General features: G+C 44.0%; 1 protein-coding gene across 1 annotated transcript; it reads right to left on the bottom strand.

The window, feature by feature from the left end:
• Positions 1 to 4,144: 4,144 nt before the first annotated feature.
• On the bottom strand, positions 4,145 to 24,146 carry Bub3 (mitotic checkpoint protein Bub3). The gene is made up of 8 exons (XM_080280075.1): positions 24,082 to 24,146; positions 21,973 to 22,174; positions 13,809 to 13,912; positions 12,029 to 12,146; positions 10,469 to 10,627; positions 6,456 to 6,601; positions 5,505 to 5,644; positions 4,145 to 4,471 (listed from the first exon to the last, which is right to left on the bottom strand). The coding sequence occupies exons 2-8, from the start codon at positions 22,168 to 22,170 to the stop codon at positions 4,356 to 4,358; spliced, it is 981 nt and encodes a 326-aa protein (XP_080136201.1). The 5' UTR covers positions 22,171 to 22,174; positions 24,082 to 24,146; the 3' UTR covers positions 4,145 to 4,355.
• Positions 24,147 to 25,094: the final 948 nt, after the last annotated feature.

Here is a 25,094-nt window from a genome sequence, read left to right on the forward strand (position 1 = left end):
TAAATGAACTCTGATTGCTCTCTATCTATTGCCAGATGCCTCAATCCCATAAGGGGTGGCCATAAACAGATCACCTCCATGTTGCTCTGGTTGCTGCAGTATTTTATTTTACTTGACACACTTCCAAATCCTGAGGGTTAGGTTGCATCCACACCAAATGCTTGCTGGTGTGGGCTGGTATTCTTGTTGGTCATGGAAACTCCCTAACACCTCTTCCTCAGTGAATTATTTTTAGGTATGGCTAGTTAGTATCCAATCTATCTATCTATAGCCAGATGTCATAATCCCGTAAAGGGTGGTTGTTTGTCTCTGAGTTAGTTATTTTATGGGGAGGGGCACTAACCCTCCACCAACCCACTTGTTGACACGTAGGGAACACGTATGGGTTGGGTATAAATGGTTTCCTGGCTTACAAGAAACCATTACGCTTAATACTTAATGTAAAGCCACCTGAATAGGACAAAAAATAATAAAAAGTGACAGGAAAGATGGGCAAAATTGGAAGAGAGGAGGGCAGACACAGAAAATGAATGATAAAGGTAAAGGAAGAAGTAAGTGGCACTACATCAAGTGAGTGGATGATGGTGAGAAACAGGAAGACAGGAGGGTAGACACAGAAAAAGAATGATGATAGAGATAAAGGAAGAAGCAGGCGGCACTACATCAAGTGAGTAGATGATGATCAGCACCACCTACCACTTCTTCCAACAACATATTCCACTGATCTATTGGCCTGACTAGAAAGTTGAATTTTCTCACATCTATTTTTAGTCTTTGTTTGTATTTTAAGCATGACGGGTGCTGCAAAGATGTGCACATGGAGGAGGTGTCTTCACTGTGTTGTAAGGATGTGCATAGGGAAAATGACTGTTTACCATGTTGCAAAAATCATAGCATGTGGATGGTGTGTTGATGGGATGCTTGCTCTGTGTGTGTGTGTGTGTGTGTGTGTGTGTGTGTGTGTGCTGAATATTCTGGGCCTGTGTGTTACTTATGCAGAGTATGGCAATGTTAGAGGGATTTAGGTCACACAGAATAGGACAGTAAGATGATATAAGCAAAATCATATATGAGTGAGGTGGTTAGAAGAATTTATATAACATCGAGAGGACAGTAAGATGTAATAAACAAAATGAATCACTAAGAAAAAGGTGTTAGGTAGCTTCTTTTACCTTCAAGAATGCAGACCCAAGAATTCTGCATGACGAGTGACCTGGACTGGATACACGTGGATGTGGGTGAGAGATGTCTAGTGCTCCCTAACACCTTTTCCTTAGTGATTTATTTTATTTATTTATTTTTTTTAGTGCAAGGAAGAAGGAACCAAAAGACAGAAGCCCGCAAACCGTTCCTTCCAAAAAAAACAAACAAAAACAATACAAAGGAAAGCCAAATTCAAGATCCGTTCATTTCAAGATGCCTGGACACACTGCGTTTGCAAGACTGGAGATCATAGGAAGCACGAAATACAAAGGGAGACAGTTCCAGAGTTGACCTGCATCATACTGTCCTCTGTGTTATGTAAATTCTCCTAATACCGCTTCACTTTATGTAAGGTGCATCATACATGTCAGGACCAACTTGCCTAGCCCCGGGCTCCTACGTTCCTCATGGGCAACGCAGGATTGGATGATGGATGAATGGATGGCAACACAATATTAACCAGCCATATATAAAAATAAACTGCTAAGGAAGAGGTGTTAGGGAGCTTCCTTGACATAAGAATTCCCTTCCATAAAAGACCTCTCCAAAGTTGAAGAAAATAACACGAACAAACTACTGGGGACATCACTCGGATTGAAAGAAGGAATTAATGTTACTCTAGGATGGCTTGGCATTTCTGTATGTAAATAAAATTACTGTAGAGCTTTGCATAACTCAAAAATCACTGTGTAGCTTTGCATGACTCAAAAATCACTGTGTAGCTTTGCATGACTCAAAAATTACTGTACAGCTTTGCACAACTCAAAAATTATTGTGTACATTTAAAGAACTAAAAAATTACAGTGTATATTTCATCATCATCTGGACCTCCCTTCCCACCTAGGGCAGGGTGAGGAGTGCAGTAGTACAGTACCTCTCTCATGCTGTACATTTCATAAAACTAAAACCTAACTGTGGCATTAACCCCCAGGCTGCAGTGGCCCTAAACATTTCCTATGTCTGTGGTGCAGGAAAAACCGGTTAAAAAAATCGTGTTTTCATCGTGTGTTTTGACTCACTTGTACCAAACCAAACATGACAACATTTTCGTCAAAGTTTACACTCCACAGTGACGATTCGCGACCCACCCATCATGCATAAGTGTGAAGTTGGCACGAAAAATGACCCAAAAGTTTATGCTATTTCACGCGGCTCTTCCGGAATATGCGATGCAGTCTACCAATCAGCATTTCTGGAATGCTGTACAGCCGAGGGGTTAACCAGAATTGAAACGGGAAAAAAAATAATCTATACATACAGTAATACAATATGATACAAAATTCATATCAATTCAAATCCTGTTAGTTCCAAAGTACTTTAACTCCTTCAACCTGATGCCATAGTTTTCATGCCATTTTTTCAACCTCTCGATGATTTAAGCTTTGGGGAGGAACTTCAAACATGACAAACGGAAAATGGTGCATGAATTGGGGGTTGTGTTGCGATAGACAAGAGGCAGACGGAGAACGCTCTGGGATGAACAGGGTAGATTGAGAAAGGCAGACTGAAAAAATCTGAGAAGAAGGGGGAAGGCTGAGAGAGGCAGACTGAAAAAGATCTGGGATGAACAGGGTTGGTTGAGAGGCAGACTGAAAAAGATCTGAGACAAAAAGGGTTGACTGGGTGAGGCAGACTGAAAAAGATCTGGGAAGAACAGGGAAGGCTGAGAGGCAGACTGAAAAAGATCTGGGATGAACAAGGTAGGTTGTGAGAGACAGACTGAAAAAGGTCTAGGGCGAACGGGCATAAGGAATTGAAATGGGTAGGCTGCAGGAGGTGAGTGGCAGACCGAAAAAGATCTACTATGTGATATGGGACTGATGTGGGTAGGGTGAGGCAGGCAGACTGAAAATGATCTGCGACGAATTAGGATAAGGGGATGAAATTTGTAGGTTGCGAAAGGCTGACCGAAAATGATCAGGGATAAACAGGGATGATGGACTAAAATGGGTGGGCTGTGACAGGCAAGAGCCAGACCGGAAAATATCTCCTCAGGGATAAGGGAACGAATAGGGAGGCTGCCAGAGATCAAGCAGCATAAACAGCCGCCATCAGGTGACCAAGGTCGACACATGCAAGCCTGTTGGAGTCTTTACAGGTGATACAAAAGAACGAGCCAATTAATGTGTTTTTATCTATGGCAACTCCAGATCCCTCCATGGACTAGCATAAAAAAAATTATATATGGAACTTCGAAGATGCAGTGTGTCCAAAATTTCATAGTCTATCCCCCATTATTTTTCCTTTTTGACAATGAGGCATTTTAGTTGACCCGGGGTTCCCTACGTGTCAACAAGTGGGCTGGCGGAGGGTTAGTGTCCCTCCCCGTAAAACAACAAACTCAAGGACAAATGGCCACCCCTTATGGGATTAAGGCGCCTGGCTATAAACAGATCGAAAACAGTGGGGAGAGTCGAGAAATTGTAACAGGTGTGGGTATGTGTGGGATAGGTGCTATCACTTTCCCAACCCACCCCAAGTCTATCTCAAGGTAAATAGTCGTGTGGAGATAGAAAGATATAACATAAAAGAGTAAGAGAGAGAGAGAGAGAGAGAGAGAGAGAGAGAGAGAGAGATCCTCAGGTGAAGGGATAAAGGTACAGATGCCAGAAGCCTAATACGACAAGGATATCAAACTGGGGAAGAAAGAGTCGAGAAAATATGTTGATTCATGGGATCTATTGACACTTTTCAGGAATTTGATGTAGATCTGAGAGAGAGAGAGAGAGAGAGAGAGAGAGAGAGAGAGAGAGAGAGAGAGAGAGAGAGGAGGAGAACAAGAAAAAGGAGGAGGAAGAAGATGAAAAGAAAGGCTGAGACACGTTAAAATGCAACCTGTGAGGAGGAGGAGGAGGAGGAATAGAAGAAGAACAAGAAAAAGGAGGAGGAAGAAGAGAAAGAAGAAGACTGAGAAAGACAAGTTAAAATGCAACCTGTGAGGAGGAGGCAGAGGAGGAGGAGGAGGAAAAGAAGACCAAGAAAAAGGAGGAGGAGGAGGAAGGAGAGGCAAGTTAAAATGCCACTTGCCTGTCGACTGCCAAACAATGCAAAGTTATATATACAACTGGTCCACTTTCTGTTGCCGATGGAAGGATGGTGTTTGTTTTGCCGATGTGACAATGGTGTTTGTTTTGCCGATGTGCCGATGGTGTTTATTTAGGCTTGGTCTCCTGATCTGTAACGCGGCGGATAAAAATGCAGTCCTCTGGCATGGGGTCGATCTGCTCCTGTTCGTACATGTAGGAACACGCGATGGCTAGAATGTTACCTGCAAAAAATTAATGAAAATCATTATTATTATTATCATTATTTTCACCACCACCGCCACCACCACCACCACCACCACTACTACTACTGCTACCACCACCACACCACAACAAAGCACTCAGCAGCACCCTTGTCCACCAACTGGTCAAAGAGCTGAATGTATAACTTTGCCTGTCACTTTCAACTTAAATCAATTACTCATAAAACTATCATCCTTGCCTGATCCTTAACCCTTCCACTTACTTTGGACCACAGGAACATATCTACAGTGCCAGGTAAGTAAGAGCTGTATGTCTTCCCAATTTATCTATCACCAATCGTCTTAATCCTACAAAGGGTGGCCACAAACAAATCACGTTCATGTCATCCTGCCCTCCTCCATCACACTGCCCTCTCTCCAACTTGCATCCCCCTCCCTCATGCATCTCTCCACCCTATCCCTCTATCTCATCCTCAGTCTCCCTCTCCACAGCACTCACGTACAGTAAGACCTCACTATAACGGACTAATTGGGACCCAAGCCATTTTGAAAAACATGAAATTCCGATAAAAGCGACATCCAGACTTCCCCCCGCTAACCCGGACTTTTTGCGATAAATCAGACATTAGTCTGGATCGCACCAATTGTTTATAAACTGTTTTGACTACCACTGCAGTACTGTACTGTATTATACATTCACTACAATAATCAAATGGTATAATATATATAATAATACTGTATTGTACACTGATAAACATGTCTTTTATTTACCTTATTGTGGTGAACACAGATGAAGTGGTCAGGCAGTCTGGACTGCTTCTGGCTTTATTAGACTTTTTCTGATACATAGGTATTTAGTCCGGTAGCTCCTTGAGTCCGATAAAAGCAAATTCCGGTCTACTGAAGTCAGTTATATCGAGGTTTTACTGTACTTTTATGTCAAAGCCGAGTGTTCCATATAATGAATATACCAGTACACAGAAATACAACAACCCAAAGACCAAACACACACACACACACACACAAACACCACTGCATTTCTCTGTGTGCTTACCGTCATTACTGAAGCATAGCGAGGAGATGGATGTGGGGTAGCGATGGAACTGACACAAACGCTTCTTGTTAAACCCGTCCCAGATGTTTACGTAGCCATCGGACCCTCCTGTTGCGAATGTGTTGTACCCGTTATGGAAGCTGCAAGAAAGGACGGAAATGTACAATCAGCGGCAAAAATCCCATCACCTTTTCTGCTTCTCTTTCAATGGATTGAGTAGACCAGAGTTGAGTTCATAGCATCATCATCATTGTTCGGACCTCCTTTCCCACCCTAGGGCAAGGTGAGGAGCAGCAATGTCCAAACAGCCCAAACTTGCCCAATCCAATGGGCCACGCTTCCATTCACTCATCGTTCAAGCCCCTGGAATTCTGGCTCTATCGGATACGCCAAAAACATTCACCACATTTTGTAGCTTCACATAAACGTATCCGATTGAGTCAACAGCAACTGACACTAATTTTGTTTGGCCTCGGATCAGGGTTTGTGCCCCTCGCTGTAAAACAACTAACTCAGAGACAATTGGCCATCACTTACGGATATATGGGCCTGGCTATAGATAGACAGATAGATAGATCAGCGTCACCAATGTTGGACAATATTAATGGCTTTATTTAATGTCAGATTAGTGTTGGTTCCTGTGCGTTTATTACAATGATGTACAAAGTAAGGTACAGAATGTGGCGAATGTTTTTGGCGTTTCCGATAGAGCCAGGATTCCGGGGGCTTGAACGATGATGTGAATAGAAGTGTGGCCCATTGGACTAGGTAAATTTGGACTGTCTGGACATTGCTACTCCTCACCTTGCACTAGGGTAGGAAAGGTTCGGATGATGATGATGATGACAAAGTGTGCAATCATTACATGGATTTTCAAAGGCCTTGGTGAGAAAAATAAGAGGGATGACAGAATTACTGATGCCGAGAGTGCAAAACAAAACTGTCCCTCACCTGATAGCATTGACAGGGAAGATCTTTTCAATGCCGTCCTCCTTGAGTCTGTGGCATTTGAAGGCATATTTCTTCTTCTGTACCTCTGGGCTCGGATCCAAATACTCCACTGCAACGCGGCCCTCAATACTAGACACTACATAACCCTGAGGAGTTACAAGTCGTTAATTATGTCTATCTATCTATTGCCAGATGCCATAATCCCGTAAAGGGTGGCCACAAACAAATCACCTCCATGTCACCCCGTCCCCTGTCATTTCACTGCCCTGCTCCCAGCTCACCCCCCCCCCTTCTCATATACCTCTCCACTCCTTCCCTCCATCTCATCCTTGGCCTCCCCCTCCCTCTCCCCCCCTCCACCTCACTCACATACTCTCTCCTCATCAGTCTCTCACTCTCCATCCTCTCCACATGGCCAAATTATGTGTGCATGGAAATTCAACATAGTAAACATCATGATACAAAGAGTTAGGTGAAATGCACTGAGGTGGTCTGGCCATGTGGAGAGGATGGGGAGTGAGAGACTAACGAGGAGAGTGTATGCGATCAAGGTGGAGGGGGAAGAAGGAGGGAGAGGCTGAAGATGAGATGGAGGGATGGAGTGGAGAGGTATATGAGGGAAGGGGGTGTGAAACGGGAGCAGGGCAGTGAAATGGCAGGGGACAGGGCAACATGGATGTAATTTGTTTGTGACCACCCCATACAGGACTAAGATGTTTGGCAATAGACTGAAAGATTTTAACAGACATCCTGGCCTATTCCCAAATAAATGAATGTATTTACAGGGGACAGGCAGCACCCATCTAGCAACACACCCAACCTTATTCTGTCTGGCCCTCCAATGCAAGAATTAATGGATACTTTTCCTTCTTCTATCTATCTATCTATCTATTGCCTGACGCCTCAATCCCGTTTGGGGTGGCCACAAACAAATCGCCTCCAAGTCGCCCTGTCCCCCGCCATTTCACTGCCCTGCTCCCAACTCACACCCCCCTCTCTCATATACCTCTCCACCCCATCCCTCCATCTCATCCTCGGTCTCCCCCTCCCTCTTCCACCCTCCACCTCACTCACATACACTCTCTTTGTCAGTCTTTCACCCTCCATCCTCTCCACATGGCCAAACCACCTCAGTGTGTTCCTCACAACACTTCCTATCACATCCACATCCACACCACAACGTTCCTTTATATCCTCATTCGTCAGCCTGTCTCTCCACGTGACTCCACAGGCTCCTCTTAAATAACTCATTTCCACTGCTCTCACTCTTGACTTGTGTCCTTCCAACAATGTCCAAGCTTCACTTCCGTACGTTAGAGTTGGTATCACAATACTGTCATGTAGTAACTTTTTTACTTCCATGCTCACTTCCCTGTTTCCTATCACTGCTTTCAAGGAACCAGCAACCTTTCTTCCCTGCTGTACCCTTTCAAGCACTTCACCCTCCAAACCTCCATCCTTACTCATCACACTACCCAAATACTTAAACGTACTCACATTTTCCAATTCCTCACCATCCAACCTCCCTGTACATTCACTAACTTCACCTCTCTCAAAGACCATCACTTTACTCTTCCCTACATTCACCTTTAGGTTCCGTTTTTTTACACACTCTCTCAAACTCATCCACCAAGCCTTGCAGCTCCCCTTCGTCTTCACTCAACAACACAGTATCATCTGCAAACAACAGTACAGGGAGTTTCCAAACACTATCCTCTCTCACCAGGGCCACTCCAACATCCACTACCCTACCTTGTACCTCTTTTATTACCCCATCCATGTACAGATTGAACAACCATGGAGACATGACACATCCCTGTTTCAAACCAACTTTCAAAGAGAAAAATTCACTTAGTTCACCATCCACACGCACTGCAGCCTTCGCACCATCGTACATACTCTTCACAGCATTCAACAACTTCCCATCTACTCCATATATTCTTAACACTTTCCACAATCCTTGTCTATCCACCCTGTCATATGCTTTCTCCAAATCCATGAAAGCCGCATACAACTTCTTTCCCTTCTCTAGAAACTTTTCCACTAAAGATCTAAGAATGAATATCTGATCTACACAACCTCTTCCCTTCCTAAAGCCTCCCTGTTCTTCTCCAACTAATTTCTCTGTTCTTTCTCTTACTCTGTCTATAAGTATCCTACCATACACTTTTCCTATTATACTAAGAAGACAAATGCCCCTATGGTTACCACACACTTCTTTTTCCCCTTTTCCTTTGTACAAGGGAATAATTATACCTGACTTCCAATCCTCCGGGACTCTACCTTCCTCCCAGGCCAATCTGCACATCTTCCACATCCATTCTACTACTATCTCTCCCCCATGCTTCAGCATTTCACCACACACTCCATCAATTCCTGGGGCTTTCCCCCGATTTAACTTTCTTCATTGCTTCCACAACTTCTATCCTACTAATTTCTTCCTGTCTTCTCACCTCCCTCCTTCTCCCAGCCATTCCCCAGCCACTTATACTCGCATTACTTCCATCCTCTACGTTCAACAATTCCTTAAAGTGTTCTCTCCATCTGCTCACTTTTTCTCCCTTCTCCACTAGTAATCTACCATTTTTATCTTTCACTCCCCTGCTAACTTCATTTCCACCCTGTCTTACTCTTTTCACTTCTCTCCAGAACATTTTCTTACAGTCCCTCCACTTTACACTCAAATTCCTTCCAAATTCCTCATCCACTCTCTTCTTACTCTCTCTTACTAATATCTTCACCTCTCTCTTCCTTTCCACATATAACTCTCTCTCCGCCTCTCAACTTCTTCCACGCCCCTATTTCTCAACCATTCATTGTATGCTTTCTTCTTTTGTGCCACAGCCTGTTTCACCTCTTCTGTCCACCACGCTGTTCCTTGCACCCCCTCCGTCTTCTCTCTTCCTTCCACACACCACATCACATGCTGCACATATTTCTTCTGTAAATATCCTACACACACCTTCCATGTCTCCCATCTGCTCCATTTCATATTTGCCCAATCGTTCCTCCACTTCTCTCTTATACTCTGCCTTTTTTCTCATCCTTTTGTAACCTTTCCACTCTCCTTGCAACTACTCCTTCCTCTCGTCTTTCCCTTCTTCTATTCCTCCATTCTAATTGGACATTGATTCTGGCCACCACCAAGTAGTGGTCAGAAAGTCCACTCCCCCAACCTCTATACACTCTTGCATCCTTTACACATCTTCGCATCCTTTCATCCACACACACATAATCAATCATTGCCTTCCTTTCACTCAGTTCACCACCCACCCTTCTCATCACTCGCCATGTATACCTGTGGATCATTTTATGCCTGAAGAGGGTATTGGCTATCACCAACCCCCTCCCAGCACAAATGTCCACTAACGCACTCCCATTCTCATCTATCTCAGCAGGCACACCCCACTCACCAACTATTCCATCCACCTTCACATTACCAACTTTACCATTCATATCACCAATCAAAAACACTCTCTCATTCCTTCCAAACTTTTCCATGCACACTTCCACATTTGTCCAGAACTCTTCTCTCACTCTTCTAGCACGATCTTGCGTTGGCGCATACACACACACAATCCCCCACATTTGTATTCCAACTTTCAACTTTACCCACACAATCCTTGACCCAACTGATCCATACTGTCTTATGCTCTTCTTCCATCTTTTACTCAAATGGTCATCTCTGGACCCTATCTTCCTCACTCTGTATTTCCCTATGTCTATGACCTCCAGTTTTTTAAATGCAGTGTGTCCAGGCATCTCAAAATAAACATAACTTGATTGTAGCTTTCTTTACTTCAATTTTTCTTAAATATGGATTTTTTTTGTTCCTGACTGAAGCTTCTGGCATTGTTTATACACACACACACACACACACACACACACACGTACGTTTGTCAGGAAGCAGTGTATGCATTGTGTCGAGTACTTTAGTGATGGCTTGGCACCTAATCTCTCTCTCCCCCCTCCCCCTTCCTCTCTCTCTCTCTCTCTCTCTCTCTCTCACTCACCTGTTTGTTAGGGAAGCACTGTATGCATCGTGTCTGGTACTTTAGTGATGACTCTCGGCGCTGCTGTGCGAACCCCATGTTGCGTAGGTCCCACACCATCACCTTACGATTCGACGTGCCAACTACCACCTTCTCTCCGCTTAAACCCATCGTATACACCTATGGAATGAGATTTATTCGTTCAACAGATTTATTTATACAAGAATATGGTGACCAACTTTTCATGGCTCTAGAGATGCAGGTAAGAACACTACCATTTTTTTCCCCACTAACAAGTATGAAACACACTGAGGTGGTTTGGCCATGTGGAGAGGATGGAGTAAGAGACTGACAAAGAGAGTGTATGTGAGTGAGGTGGAGGCCAAGAATGAGATGGAGGGATGGAGTGGAGAGGTATATGAGAGAGGGAGGTGTGAGGTGGGAGCAGGGCAGTGAAATGGCAGGGGACAGGGAGACATGGAGGCAATTTGTTTGTGGCCACCCCTTATGGGATTAAGGCATCTGGCCATAGATAGACAAAAAAGAATTATGAAACTAGTACAAACTATTCTGAAAAGAATGCCACGCTTCAAAGGCCATATTGCTGTGTTTCTGAAGTCACTGTTCACTGTCTTGTTGTTTTTCTTAAAGTCTATCTGTATTTATGGTATTTATGTCCACTGCATCTGCTTTGGACTTGGGCATGTCTGTTACACATCAAGGAGTCTATCTATCGGCACAAAAACATATCAAACATCCCTCATCTGCGGAATTTTAGCCAGGAGAGGTAAATGACAAGCCAAAAAGGTGCAACACTAGGCAAATTTTGGCCCCTAATGCATTATATCAGAGAATCATCAATGACCTGACAAACACACTAGCCTCTCACAACAAAGGAAAGCAAGAAGACGTGAAATATTTGGTGAACTTTTGAATCTATAGCCTGGGAAATATATCAAGCCTCTAAGTTTACGAATATTAGCCAGTGGAGGAAAGTGCAAGAGGTGTGTATAGCCTGGGAAATATATCATGCCTCTCTCAGTTTAAGAATATTAGCCAGAGGAGGAAAATGATAAGTACAAGAGGTGTAATATTTGGCTAACGTCTGTCTCTGGCACTTGATATTAACAGGAAAGAGATAAGTACGAGAGATGTATTATCAGGCCAACATTCATCCCTAGCAGTTAAATGACCAATGGAGGTATTTAAGACTCCTATAGCCACAAAGCGTGACTCTGAGGTCGTTATTACCGTGTCCTGGCAACCTACCATTCAAAAGTGTGTCTGATTTCGTGTATGAGACGTGTTTCGTGTATAATACATTCAAGTATAATAAAATTCGTGTGTAATCTATTCGTGCATAATAATATGATTTTGTGTATGATATGAAATTGGAAGCACTTTTCAATGGTAGATTGCCAGGGCTCGATATTGACAACCTCAGAGTTGTGCGCTGCGACTATAATACTGTACTCACAATTGACCTAAAAGACGAGGGCCCTATCCACCCCCACCCACCCATAAAACTCCCATAAAACAAGGGCCCACTATATTTAAGCTGGTTTAGGTAATCAGACGTACTTTGTTTGGCTGCTGGAATGTGCCTGCTTCTCTGTTGCCTCGAGGGTCCCACAACTTAATATTGGAGTCCCACGACCCTGTGATCACCACATTCACCTCTGGACAGAACTCGACACACCTGAAAAACAAACAATGATACAATACTACAGTCGCAGCGAACGACTCCGAGGTTGTCAACCTATCAACCTATCCATCAATTGTACTTTTGATTTCGTGCATAATATGATATGCATGTGAATTGTGTATAATATGTTTGTGTATAATAATATGATTCGTGTATATGATACGAAATCGGAAGCACAGTTGACAGGTAAGTTGCCTGGGTATGATAATGACAACCTCAGAGTCGTGTGCTGCAACTCTAATAACAATAATACACATCCCAGCCCAGTGTATAATACAGGACTAAAAAATTAAGCAGTGTACACTCACCACAAACTGTCCCAACACCAAGACAGGATGGCTGTGTCAATGGGCAGAATGTAGCTTATAATTTCAGTGGTTTGGATGCCTGATTGTAGTGATGTAATGAAGTCAGTACCTGAGGCCACCGTGCTGCTGTACACTGGAGTAACCATTCACTGACAGACTGACTCATTTTGTTTATAAAGGTTCCAACATGCTTACATCCACCTTGGTCACCTAACGGCAGTTCTCCATGCTGCTTGATCTCTGGCAGCCTCCCTATTCAGTCCCTTATCCTTGAGGTCACACTCTATGACCTCTTCCCAGGGCTTGTTTGGTCTGCTTCTCACAACCCTACCCCCAACATTCACACTTCTCACTTTCTGCACCCAACTGTCATCCCCCATCCTCTCCAAATGTTCGTACCATCTCAATCTGCCTCTCCTCACCCAACATCAGTACACTCCAGTCCCATCCTTCCTGTTTTTAGATTCTTTGGCCATATATTTAAAAATGTACGGTGCTTGCAGTGTCTGGATACTTTTTGGTTAGTGTACATGTAAGCCTTTTTCATATGTCAAGGAGGGGGAGGCCAAGGATGAGATGAAGGGAAGGAGTGGAGAGGTATATGAGAGAGGCGGGTGTGAACTGCAACCAGGGTAGTGAAATGGCGGGGGACGGCAACATGGAGGGGATTTGTGTATGGCCAACTGTTATGGGATTAAGGCGTCTGGCAATAGATAGATAAGTAGATAGACAGAAGGATGTACAATCTAAAGCACAACTTAGCTATCTTCCCAGTTCTCTCTAAAGAAAATATACACCTGGCAAAATACTGTACAATGAAAACCCCATCTCTACCAGTGAATGTTTCAAATGGTTCAGTTTTTCCGCTGTATATTCGTCAAACTTTGGCAAGATAGTTGTGTCTTAGACTGTGCAAATATAACCTATTTCCATGTGATAGAGAAAACTGGGAGGAATTGGCATATCAGTATTATAGGTATCAATGCATCTTCAATACACAGTTTGTCAGCAATTTTCATCAATCGATATATTTATTGCCTGACGCCATAATCACATAAGGGGTGGCCACAAACAAACTGCCTCCATGTCACCCTGTCCCCAACCATTTCACTGCCCTGCCCCCAGCTTACACCCCCCCTCTCACATATACCTCTCCACTCCATCCCTCCATCTCATCCTTGGCCTCCCCCTCCCTCTCCCCCCTCCACCTCACTCACATACACTCTCTTCATCATTCTCTCACTCTCCATCCTCTCCACATGGCCAAACCATCTCAACGTGTTTCTCCTAATGAAATTTTCAGCGAGCTTAAAACTCTATCACTAAAGCCTATGAGATCCAAACTGACCTTATGGGAGCTTCGTGGGAGCCAACCACTGTCTCTGTGTTGGTGTTGAGGTCGAAGGTCTTCAGCTGGCCGTCTAGCCCACCACTGTAGGCGTGTACGGCATCCTGTTGAGGGAATTCTTTTCTTTAATGTATACACCCCATATGTGTTTATGTAAAGCTACAGATTGTGGTGAAAGTTTTTGAAGTATCCGATATTGCCAGGATTCCAGGGGCTTGAATGATGAGTGAATGGAAGCGTTGCCCATTGGACTGGGCAAATTCGGGCTGACTGGACATTACTACTCCTCACCCTGCCCTTGAGTGGGAAAGGAGGTCTGGATGATGATGATGATGATTAACACCCCACATGGCGGCAAGATACAGGCATACCCCGGTATAACGATGCAATTGGTTAGGTAAAAACCCATCGTTAGGCAGGGTATCATATATCAGGGTAGATTTAACATGTAAAGTATACGGATGTGTTTCTGAGCCTTGAGTTCCCCCCCCCCCAACCAAGTCCTAAACCCACCCAAATGAGTCCAAAAACAAGTGTAAAGCCAATCTAAATGACCTAACAGCTGTAATAGAGGCTAACCTATGCCTAACACCTGTAAGTAACTCACTAAAACCAACAAATGAAATCTGAAAGTGGTCAAATATGTCTGGAAAAAATCAAGCATAGTAAACTGTACCCCAAAATAACAATGTTCACCCCACCTATGACTAAAACACATTAATCCAAGCCTAAAAACTGTTTATAAATCAACCTAAACACACAATTTTAGTCTAAAATATAATCAAAATTGCTTTAAAAAATCAAAACCCATCATTAAACCGAGGTTTGGCCAACGTTCGGTGGGGTATGGTACAGCCAGACATCATAATCCCATTAGGGGTGGCCATTTGAGTTAGTTGTTTTACGGGGAGGGGCACTAACCCTCCGCCAACCCACTTGTTGACACGTAGGGAACACGTATGGGTTGGTTATATGGTTACCACCCAGCGTTGTAAATAGTTTCCTAGCTTACAGGAAACCATTAGGCTTGTCACTCAGTGTAAAGCCACCTGAAATGGAAAGAAAAGTAATAAAAAGTGACAAGAGAGATGGGAGAAATAGGAAGAGAGGAGGACAGACACTGAAAAAGAATGATAAAGGTGAAGGAAGAAGTAGGGAGCACTATATCAAGTGAGTGGATGATGGTCTCCACTACCTAAAATGAACTAGGTTAAGACTCTACAAAGATAATACAATAACAAACTGAAACCAAACTAAAAAGAACCCTACAATCACAAACAAAAATAAATAAATAAATAAATAAAACATGTGAACTTTCAAAATATCAAATTTCGTGTGGAAGGCCATCCTGTTGAGGGTTGGTGACAGATTATGTAATGTTATAGGCTGGTAGGGAGCGGGGAGAGGGAGGAGGAGGCCGAAGATTAGGTGGAGGGATGCAATGGAGAGGTATGTGACAGAGGGAGGGGTGTGAGCTGGAGGAAGGACAGTGAAATGACAGGGGACAGGGTGACATGGAGGTGATTTGTTTGTGGCCACCCCTAATGGCAGTGGCAATTTGTTTGTGCTGCAACTCCACCTCACTCATATACATTCTCCTCATCAGTCTTTCACTCTCCATCCTCTCTACGTGGCCAAACCACCGCAATGTGTTTCTCCTAACGTTTCCCATCACATCCACATTCACACCACAATGCTCCTTCACATCATCATTTGTCAGCCTGTCTCTCCATGTGACTCCACAGGCTCCTCTCAACTCATTTCCACTGCTCTCACTCTTGACTTGTGTCCTTCCAACAAGGTCCAAGCTTCACTTCCGTACGTTAGAGTTGGTATCACAATACTGTCATGTAGTAACTTTTTCACTTCCATGCTCACTTCCCTGTTTCTTACCACTGCTTTCAAAGAACCAGCAACCTTTCTTCCCTGCTGTACCCTTTCAAGCACTTCACCCTCCAAACTTCCATCCTTACTCATCACACTACCCAAGTACTTAAACGTACTCACATTTTCCATTTCCTCATCCTCCAACCTCGCTGTACATTCTCTGACTTCACCTCTCTCAAAGACCATCACTTTACTCTTCCCTACATTCACCTTTAGATTCCGTTTCTTACACACTCTCCCAAACTCAACTACCAAGCCTTGCAGCTCCCCTTCGTCTTCATTCAACAACACAGTATCATCTGCAAACAACAGTACAGGGAGTTTCCAAACACTATCCTCTCTCATTGGGGCCATTCCAACATCCACTGATGAATGATGATGAATAATGATGATGATGATAGATGACTGATGACGATGATGATGACAATGATGATGTTATTTCTAACACTTCAGTATCCACATCAATTTGCATCAATAACATACAAAAAGATAATACACAAGAAGATGGAGGGTTGGAGTGGAGAGGTACATATGAGAGAGGGGTGTGTGAGCTGGGAGCAGGGCTGTGAAATGGCAAGGGACAGGGCAACATGGAGGCAATTTGTCTGTGGCCACCCCATATGGCATTAACCCTTTAACCGCGGGTATTGTTTTGGTCTGACTGTCCTCTCCCGCGGGGGTTTCAGCCAAATGTAAACAAACCTTTAAACCTTAATAACTCTGCACAGAATAAAGCTAGAGAAAAAAATAAGGTACCATTAGAAAGTACTAACCTTCAGCTTTCCATTGATGTAGGTTTCATGACTTTGTTGACTTTCACAGGACGGGCAGTGCCGTTAGAAGTGAGGGGTGTAAAATCACTATTTTTCGCTCACACATCATTACCTTCGCTCATACACCATTACCAAATGCCAACCTCATTCTGATAATAATACTATAAACATATATGAACACTGCACATACGATAAACACCCACTCTGTGTTCACTGAGGCAGGTAAAAGGCACTGTAATTACCTGCAAATCACTGCCACATCAGCGGTGTTGTAATCACTATTTTTCGCTCACACACCATTACCAAATGCCAACCTCATTCTGATAATAATACTATAAACATATATGAACACTGCACATACGATAAACACCCACTCTGTGTTCACTGAGGCAGGTAAAAGGCACTGTAATTGCCTGCACTTCACTGCCACATCAGCGGTGTTGTAATCACTATTTTTCGCTCACACACCATTACCAAATGCCAATCACATTCTGATAATAATACTATAAACATATATGAACACTGCACATACGATAAACACCCACTCTGTGTTCACTGAGACAGGTAAAGGCACTGTAATTGCCTGCACTTCACTGCCACATCAACATGTGTTGTCACTCACACAGCTGGACAGATACTGATGCGCGCTTGGTCAGGGGTGGGGTGGGGGGCCCAGGGGGTGGGAGGTGGGGCCCCAGGGGGGGGAAGAGGGAGGTGGGGGTCGGCTGGAGTGAAAGAACTTAATAGCTACTCTCCCTTGAAACAATTGGCGCACGGAAAAAACGCGGGGTATTCAAAATATTCACAAACATTCGAGAATGACACCCGCGGTTTGGTCCAGTTTTTGCAACGTCATTCTGGAATGACACCCGCGGTTAAAGGGTTAAGGAGTCTGGCAATAGATAGACAGAAGATATCATGGCAGGTACAATACACAAACTAAATCACTAAAAACCGAGGCGTTACTAAATTTCCAAACTCATTTAAAATGGGTAAAAATAAAATGGATCTGGTTTGGGAAAGTTTATTGATTTATATGACAATGAAAAAAGCAATCTCTCTCTCTCTCTTCCTTTCCTACTTCTCTCTTACTTTTTCTTTCTTCCTCCTCCTCCCTTCCCTCTCCTATTTCTCTCTCTCTCTCTTATATGATGATATGACCAGTCTCTCTCTCTCTTTCTCTATATCTCTCACCTTTTTCTATCTTCCTCCTCTCTCTCTCTCTCTCTCTCAATGACAATGCTATAACTAATCTCTCTCTCTCTCTCTTTTCTCTCAATTTCTCATTCACTTTTTCTATCTTCTCCTCCCTTCCCTCTCTTTCCCTCCCCTATTTCTCTCTCTCTCTCATATGACAACATAACCACACTCTCTCTCTCTTCCTCCTCTATTTCTCTCTTACTTTTTCTTTCTTCTCCCTCCTCCCTTCCCTCTCTCTCTCTCTTTGACAACAACATAGCCAAACTCTCTCTCTCTCTTCCTTCTCTATTTCTCTCTCATCTTTTCTACCTTCCTCCTCTCTCTCTCTCTCATGCAGGCAAAGCTGTCCATATAAAGTGAGGAAACCATCAAACAAGGGCCATGGGAAGCCTTACAACAGCAACACACTCACCACTAACCTTGACTGCTTGATCTCTGGCAGCCTCTTTATTCAGTCTTTTGTCCCTGAGGTCACACTCTAGGTAAAGAAACTCAAACTCTGTCTACCTATTGCCAGATGTCTTAATTTTGCATGGGGAGGCCACAAACAAATCACCTCCATGTCACCCTGTCCCTGTCATTTCGATGCCCTCCCCCCAACTCATCCCCCTCTCTCATATACATCTCCACTCCATCTCATCGTCGGTCTCTCCTTCCCTCTCCCCCCCTCCACATCACTCACATACACTCTTCTCATTAGTCTCTTGCTTTCCATCCCCTCCAACTCATCCTCGGTCTCCCTCTCCCTCCTTCCACTTTACCCACATACACTCTTCTCGTTAGTCTCTCCCTCTCCGTCCTCTTCACATGGCCAAAGCACACACAAATGTCTGATATTATCCCAAATAAAACTCCCTGGTGCATCACTAACAATAGAAATGGTTACTTGAGGTAGTTAATTGTTAAAAATAATAAATGGTTATCAGTGGTAGGCAGGGGCGCTCACCATCCACTCATTTGATGCAGTGCTGCTCTCAGGTGTCTGCCCTTTCCTCTCCTCCATCCTTCTTTTCTTCCGTCCTCTTCTGTCTTTCTTTCTTTCATTCTTTCCTCTTCCTTCTGCCTGTGGGTGACTCAACACTGAGTGACAAGCCAAATGGTTTCCTGTACACCAGGAAACCATTTACTATGCTGGGTGGTAACCATATAACCAAATTTTGGCACCTGGTGGTTTAGTGCGTAATTAAGGCGAACCAATCGGATTGAGCTTGTGCGGGTTTATATCCAAGGTGTGGTTGGGGTTTATTGCTCATGTAATGCCACTCAGGGATGAGTGAGGCTGGTCACTCTCACCTTAAATGTCAAGACCAACTTGCCTAGCCCCGGGCTCCTACACTCCTCATGGGGCAACGTAAGATTGGATATGTTCAGCCTGAAATTCAGCAGATGAAGGGTTACAGTGCATCGAGGGGTGTGGCATAGGCTGGCCAGCAAATGCCAATGGATTCCCACACTAATTATACTCTAACTTGGTCTAAAATTCCCATCTCTCCATCTTAAACCAAGCTGTAAGAATATAATGACACAAGATTATGTTGCTAGTCACAAAGAAATGCCAGGGAAAGCATGTAGAGTGGCAGAATATCCTCTTTCTGCCACATAACTATGTAAAGTAACCTGCAAAAGGATGAAAATCTGGGCCAACTTAGAGAAAAAACAGTATGGTATGTCTCTGCTGCTGTTATAGTGGTACCAAGCTTATCTCGAGAGGAACCCAGTGGACTGCAGGCTGAAGCTGACCTCCTGGGGAACACTTACATATATAAAAGAGGTACAAGGTTGGGTGGTGGATGTTGGAGTGGCCCGGGTGAGAGAGGATAGTGTTTGGAAACTCCCTGTACTGCTGTTTGCAGATGATACTGTGTTGTTGAGTGAAGACGAAGGGGAGCTGCAAGGCTTGGTGGATGAGTTTGGGAGAGTGAGTAAGAAACGGAATCTAAAGGTGAATGTAGGGAAGAGTAAAGTGATGGTCTTTGAGAGAGGTGAAGTCAGTGAATGTACAGCGAGGTTGGATGGTAAGGAATTGGAAAATGTGAGTACGTTTAAGTACTTGGGTAGTGTGATGAGTAAGGATGGAGGTTTGGAGGGTGAAGTGCTTGAAAGGGTACAGCAGGGAAGAAAGGTTGCTGGTTCCTTGAATGCAGTGATAAGAAACGGGGAAGTGAGCATGGAAGTGAAAAAGTTACTACATGACAGTACTGCATTGTGATACCAACTCTAACGTACGGAAGTGAAGCTTGGACGTTGTTGGAAGGACACAAGTCAAGAGTGAGAGCAGTGGAAATGAGTTATTTAAGAGGAGCCTGTGGAGTCACATGGAGAGACAGGCTGACGAATAAGGATATAAAGGAGCATTGTGGTGTGGATGTGGATGTGATAGGAAGTGTTATGAGGAACACACTGAGGTGGTTTGGCCATGTGGAGAGGATGGAGGGTGAAAGACTGACAAAGAGAGTGTATGTGAATGAGGTGGAGGGGGTAAGAGGGAGGGGGAGGCCGAGGGTGAGATGGAGGGATGGGGTGGAGAGGTATATGAGAGGGGGGTGTGAGTTGGGAGCAGGGCAGTGAAATGGCGGGGGACAGGGCGACTTGGAGGCGATTTGTTTGTGGCCACCCCAAACAGGATTGAGGCGTCTGGCAATAAAGAGATAGATAGATATTTTCCTGGACATGTGGAGAGGATGGAGAGTGAAAACTGACGAGGGGAGTGTATGTGAGTGAGGACGAGGTGGGTAGAAGAAGGGGGAGGCCAAGAATGAGATGGAGGGATGGAGTAGAGAGGTATATGAGAGAGGGGGTGTGTGAGCTGGGAGCAGGGCAGTGAAATGGCAGGGGACAGGGCGACATGGAGGCGATTTGTCTGTGGCCACCCCTTACGGGATTAAGGCATCTGGTAATAGATAGATAGATTTTCCTGGCTACTGTGTTTACTGTATACCATTTCATTTATCATATTTATTAAGGCTTCAACAAACGTGCATGCATCGGCCTTGGTCACCTAATGCCGCCTCTCCATGCTGCTCATCTCTAACAGTCTCCCCACACAGTACCTTATCCCTGAGGTCACACTCTATGACCTTGTCCCAGGTCTTTTTCAATCTGCCCCTGACCACCCTACCCCAGATGCTCACATTTCTCACCTTCCATATCCAACAGCCATCCTCCATCATCTCCTCATGCCCAAACCATCTCAATCTACCCCTCCTCATCACAACACCAATACACTCCAGTCCCATCCTTCCTCCCAAACCATCTCAATCTACCCCTCCTCATCACAGCACCAATACACTCCAGTCCCATCCTTCCTCCCAAACCATCTCAATCTACCCCTCCTCATCACAACACCAATACACTCCAGTCCCATCCTTCCTCCCAAACCATCTCAATCTACCCCTCCTCATCACAACACCAATACACTCCAGTCCCATCCTTCCTCCCAAACCATCTCAATCTACCCCTCCTCATCACAGCACCAATACACTCCAGTCCCATCCTTCCTCCCAAACCATCTCAATCTACCCCTCCTCATCACAACACCAATACACTCCAGTCCCATCCTTCCTCCCAAACCATCTCAATCTACCCCTCCTCATCACAACACCAATACACTCCAGTCCCATCCTTCCTCCCAAACCATCTCAATCTACCCCTCCTCATCACAACACCAATACACTCCAGTCCCATCCTTCCTCCCAAACCATCTCAATCTACCCCTCCTCATCACAGCACCAATACACTCCAGTCCCAGCCTTCCCCTCAACTCTTACACCGTAACCCTGGCCCCCCCAGGCCTCGCATTCAAGGACGCACTACACTTCCACTTAATCACTATCATTTCTGCATATCTGAGCCTGAGAATATCACCTTCCTTTACTGCCCAGGTCTCACTACCACACAGCATTATACTCCTAACACATGCTGCATACAAAGCTCTCTTTGCATCAAAGGAGAGCTCTTGTGTCAGGAGAGGGAACAGCTCCCTGAACTTCTTCCAACCACTCCTCACTCTAGCCACAGAGCTGCTCCAGCCCCACCTCCAGCACATATCATGTCTCCTAAATAACAAAACTCATCCACATACTCAAGAGATTCACCAGCAAGTTCAGTCCTTTCACACTTGACAATCTCCACCTGCTCTCCCCGACACACCACACACATGAAATCAGCATTATCTCACAGTCTACCTCTAATACCACTACATCTCTTACGCACCCACTTATCACAGACACTGCACAAGATGGAAAGTTGCTAAACATATACAGTATACTCTTAGCTGTACCCCCACCATAGCCAGTGTACTATACCTGAAAACAGCAGTCCAGCACAGGGCCGGTGTGCTGATACTGGAGCCTCATATTATTATTAACAACATCAAACAGCCGCACGCTCTTATCCCACGACGCCACCAGCAGGAACTGTGACGAGGACGGCCCAAACTTGACACTCTGTATGCAGTCACTCGGCGTGTTCTTCAGCCGGTATTCCATCCGTGACTCACTCATCTTTCTGAAAACGATGCAATACGTTAACCTTTATCATCATGGTGACTTTTTTTTTCTCTCTCTCTCTCTTTAATGCAAGGAAGAAGGAACCAAAGGCCAGAAGCATGCATCATTGTTCCCTCCAAGAAAAAAACAAAAGATAACAGGGAGCCAAATTCAAGATCTATTCATTTTGAGACGAGAGTGTTTGTGTGTAGAGGGAGGGGGAGACCAAAGATGAGACTGAGGGATGGAGTGAAGAGGTATATGAAACAGGGTGGTGCAAGACAGGGGGACAGCACCAAAACAGCAGGAGACAGGGCGACATGGAGGTGATTTGTTTGTGGCCACCCCTTACAGGATTAAGGCATTTGGCTGTAGATAGATAGATTTTTCAACACTGACCTCCATTTCAATTGAGGTGCTTCACTGTCAAAATCATTACAAAGGCAAAATTATCATTTCAACCCCTGACAGAATTACAAGAGTTTGAACCTTTTTCCGGTGTTTTAGACAATCCTCAGACGCTTTTCTTCTATGGCATCTTTGTCGCAAATTATTTTTATTTTACTCTTGAACCTAACTTAACCTAACCTAACCTAACCTAACAACCTAACCTAACCTAACCTAACTTAACCTAACCTAACCTAACCTAACAACCTAACCTAACCTAACCTAACAACCTAACTTAACTTAACCTAACCTAACTTAACCTAACCTAACCTAACCTAACAACCTAACCTAACCTAACCTAACTTAACCTAACCTAACCTAACAACCTAACTTAACCTAACCTAACAACCTAACTTAACTTAACCTAACCTAACTTAACCTAACCTAACAACCTAACTTAACCTAACCTGACAACCTAACTTAACCTAACCTAACTTAACCTAACCTAACCTTCAGGAGTAAAATAAAAATAATTTGCAATGAAAATGTCATGGAAGTAAAGTGTCTTACTGGAAGAATTGTCTAAAATACCGATAAAAAGGGATAAAAAAAATTGTAATTCTGTTAGCGGTTGAAATGATAATAGATCCCATTATAAATTACTCCTCTAACTAACAGGTTTTACAATGGGGTAGTACAGCAGTCGTGTCACAGGCCAGACACACTTGCCCCCGAACATGTGACTGTCATGAGGAAACGAGGCTCAGGGGTCCATCAGACATTCAGATTCAAATACTACAAGACCTCTAACCCAGTGTTTCATTTCATCTCGTTGATCATGTTTCGAGCAAGTGTGGCCGCACCCTAAGACGTCTCTATCTATAGCCCGACGCCCTAATCCCGCAAACGGTGGCCGCAGACAAAACGCCTCCAAGTCACTCTGTCACCCACCATTTGACTGCCCTAAGACGTCATTCTCAATTAAACAAACAATATTCCAAGAGAAATTATTCCACTTTGCAACAGAACGGTTACTAAAAGATAATGCACATACAGAACTGCTGCTGTAACACATAACCTGATATCAAAAGGCCAAGGGTTGTATTTTTTTTATTTCTGCACTCAAAATACTCAACTTTGGACTATATTTAAGGGTAATGCTAACCAATATTTATTTTTTACTACTCTTGCGTCTCCTACGTACAAGCTACATAGAAAATAAACTAAATAGAACCTAAATAAATGGTCTACTGCCTCGCCACTAACAATCTGCATAATTTCTGTAAAAACCTGAAATATGGGTGATGCTACAAAGAGAAATTAATGGCTTCCTGTCCTTTGTGGGATATAATAAACTGTATATAAACATTTAAACTGACCACTTTGATTTTGGCCAGCATCCAACAACAGTTCGATAAAATTTTGATCCCGCCATGAAGTACGTATCGAGGCTAGGTGATAGTTTTGATATTCCCATGAAGGCAGGGAATCTAGGCGGCTAATTATAATACATGGGCTGGCTCTCATTTATCTACTTACGGTACAATAAATGTGGAAATGTGATAAAACTAGGCCGTGCGGTTTGGCGGTCAGCTGTGTTTGTGTGGTGCTGTTGATGTCAGGGTTGCAATGTATTCACAAATATTGCTACATTCGTGTTAAAAATGCGCTAGATTAGTTAACAGAATATCCAGCCTAATTATATATCCTCTTGCGTGTTACTGATGCAGTGCTGGAGAAAGACCCCTTCATGCGGTGGCACTGATATAAGTAGGCGGTTCTACTGTTCTGAGCTTTCAACATAATCCCCGGACCCTTCCTATCCCCCGACAGGTGGATGGTGGATTGACAGACAAAAGCAGCTTCAGCCGGCAGAAACTGGGGCTTACGTTTGAAGTTAACCTGGGGCTAGTACATGATACCGATATAGATTATACTGATACCAGAAGTATTAAGATAATTTGAGAATAAAATACTGAGAATGATTCTTGGGGTAAAGTGGCAAGACAGAGTTACAAATGAAAGAGTAAGGGATATTACGAGAGTGGAACCAGTTAATGAATATGTGAGACTGTCTCGCTGGAAGTGGTTGGGGCACATATACAGAAAAGAAGGCAGTTTAATACAGGATGTGCCGGAGTGGACTGCTAGAGGAAGAAGAGGTAGAGGTAGGCCGAAGGAAACCTGGTTGAGGACAATGAAAAAAGAAGCAGGAGAGGAGTGTTGGTGGGACCTGAAGGAGAAGGCAAGAGACAAATATTGGTGGAGAGAGTTCATCGAGGCCCTATGCATCCCGTGGGGTGCCACAGGAAATGATTGATTGATTGATAATATAAACAGCAAAGGACCAGACTATTGAAACTGACATAGGGATTCGTGGTACGTCCTCTGCTTTTATCTTCATCAGTAAAATAAGGTGTAGCCTAAAAGGTAAGAGCCTCATACCACCTCTTAACGGTTTATTTAGTATATGGGACCTCAACCTCGTTTAATATCGATATAGATGTCATGCGTGACTGCTTTTATAATATTCCATTGTTTTCTTGTTACTG

This window comes from Coenobita brevimanus, chromosome 83 (assembly GCF_032717465.1).
Source record: "Coenobita brevimanus isolate Jiangsu-jjx chromosome 83, ASM3271746v2, whole genome shotgun sequence".
NCBI lineage: Eukaryota > Metazoa > Arthropoda > Malacostraca > Decapoda > Coenobitidae > Coenobita > Coenobita brevimanus.

Coding starts and splice junctions, on each gene's coding strand:
- Bub3 (XM_080280075.1), bottom strand. CDS start 22,170: ATGAGTGAGTCACGGATGGAATACCGGCTGAAGAACACGCCGAGTGAC. Junction 12,147..13,808: donor TCCCACGAAGCTCCCATAAG/GTCAGTTTGGAT, acceptor TTTGTTTTTCAG/GTGTGTCGAGTTCTGTCCAG. Junction 10,628..12,028: donor CATTCCAGCAGCCAAACAAA/GTACGTCTGATT, acceptor CTCATTCCATAG/GTGTATACGATGGGTTTAAG.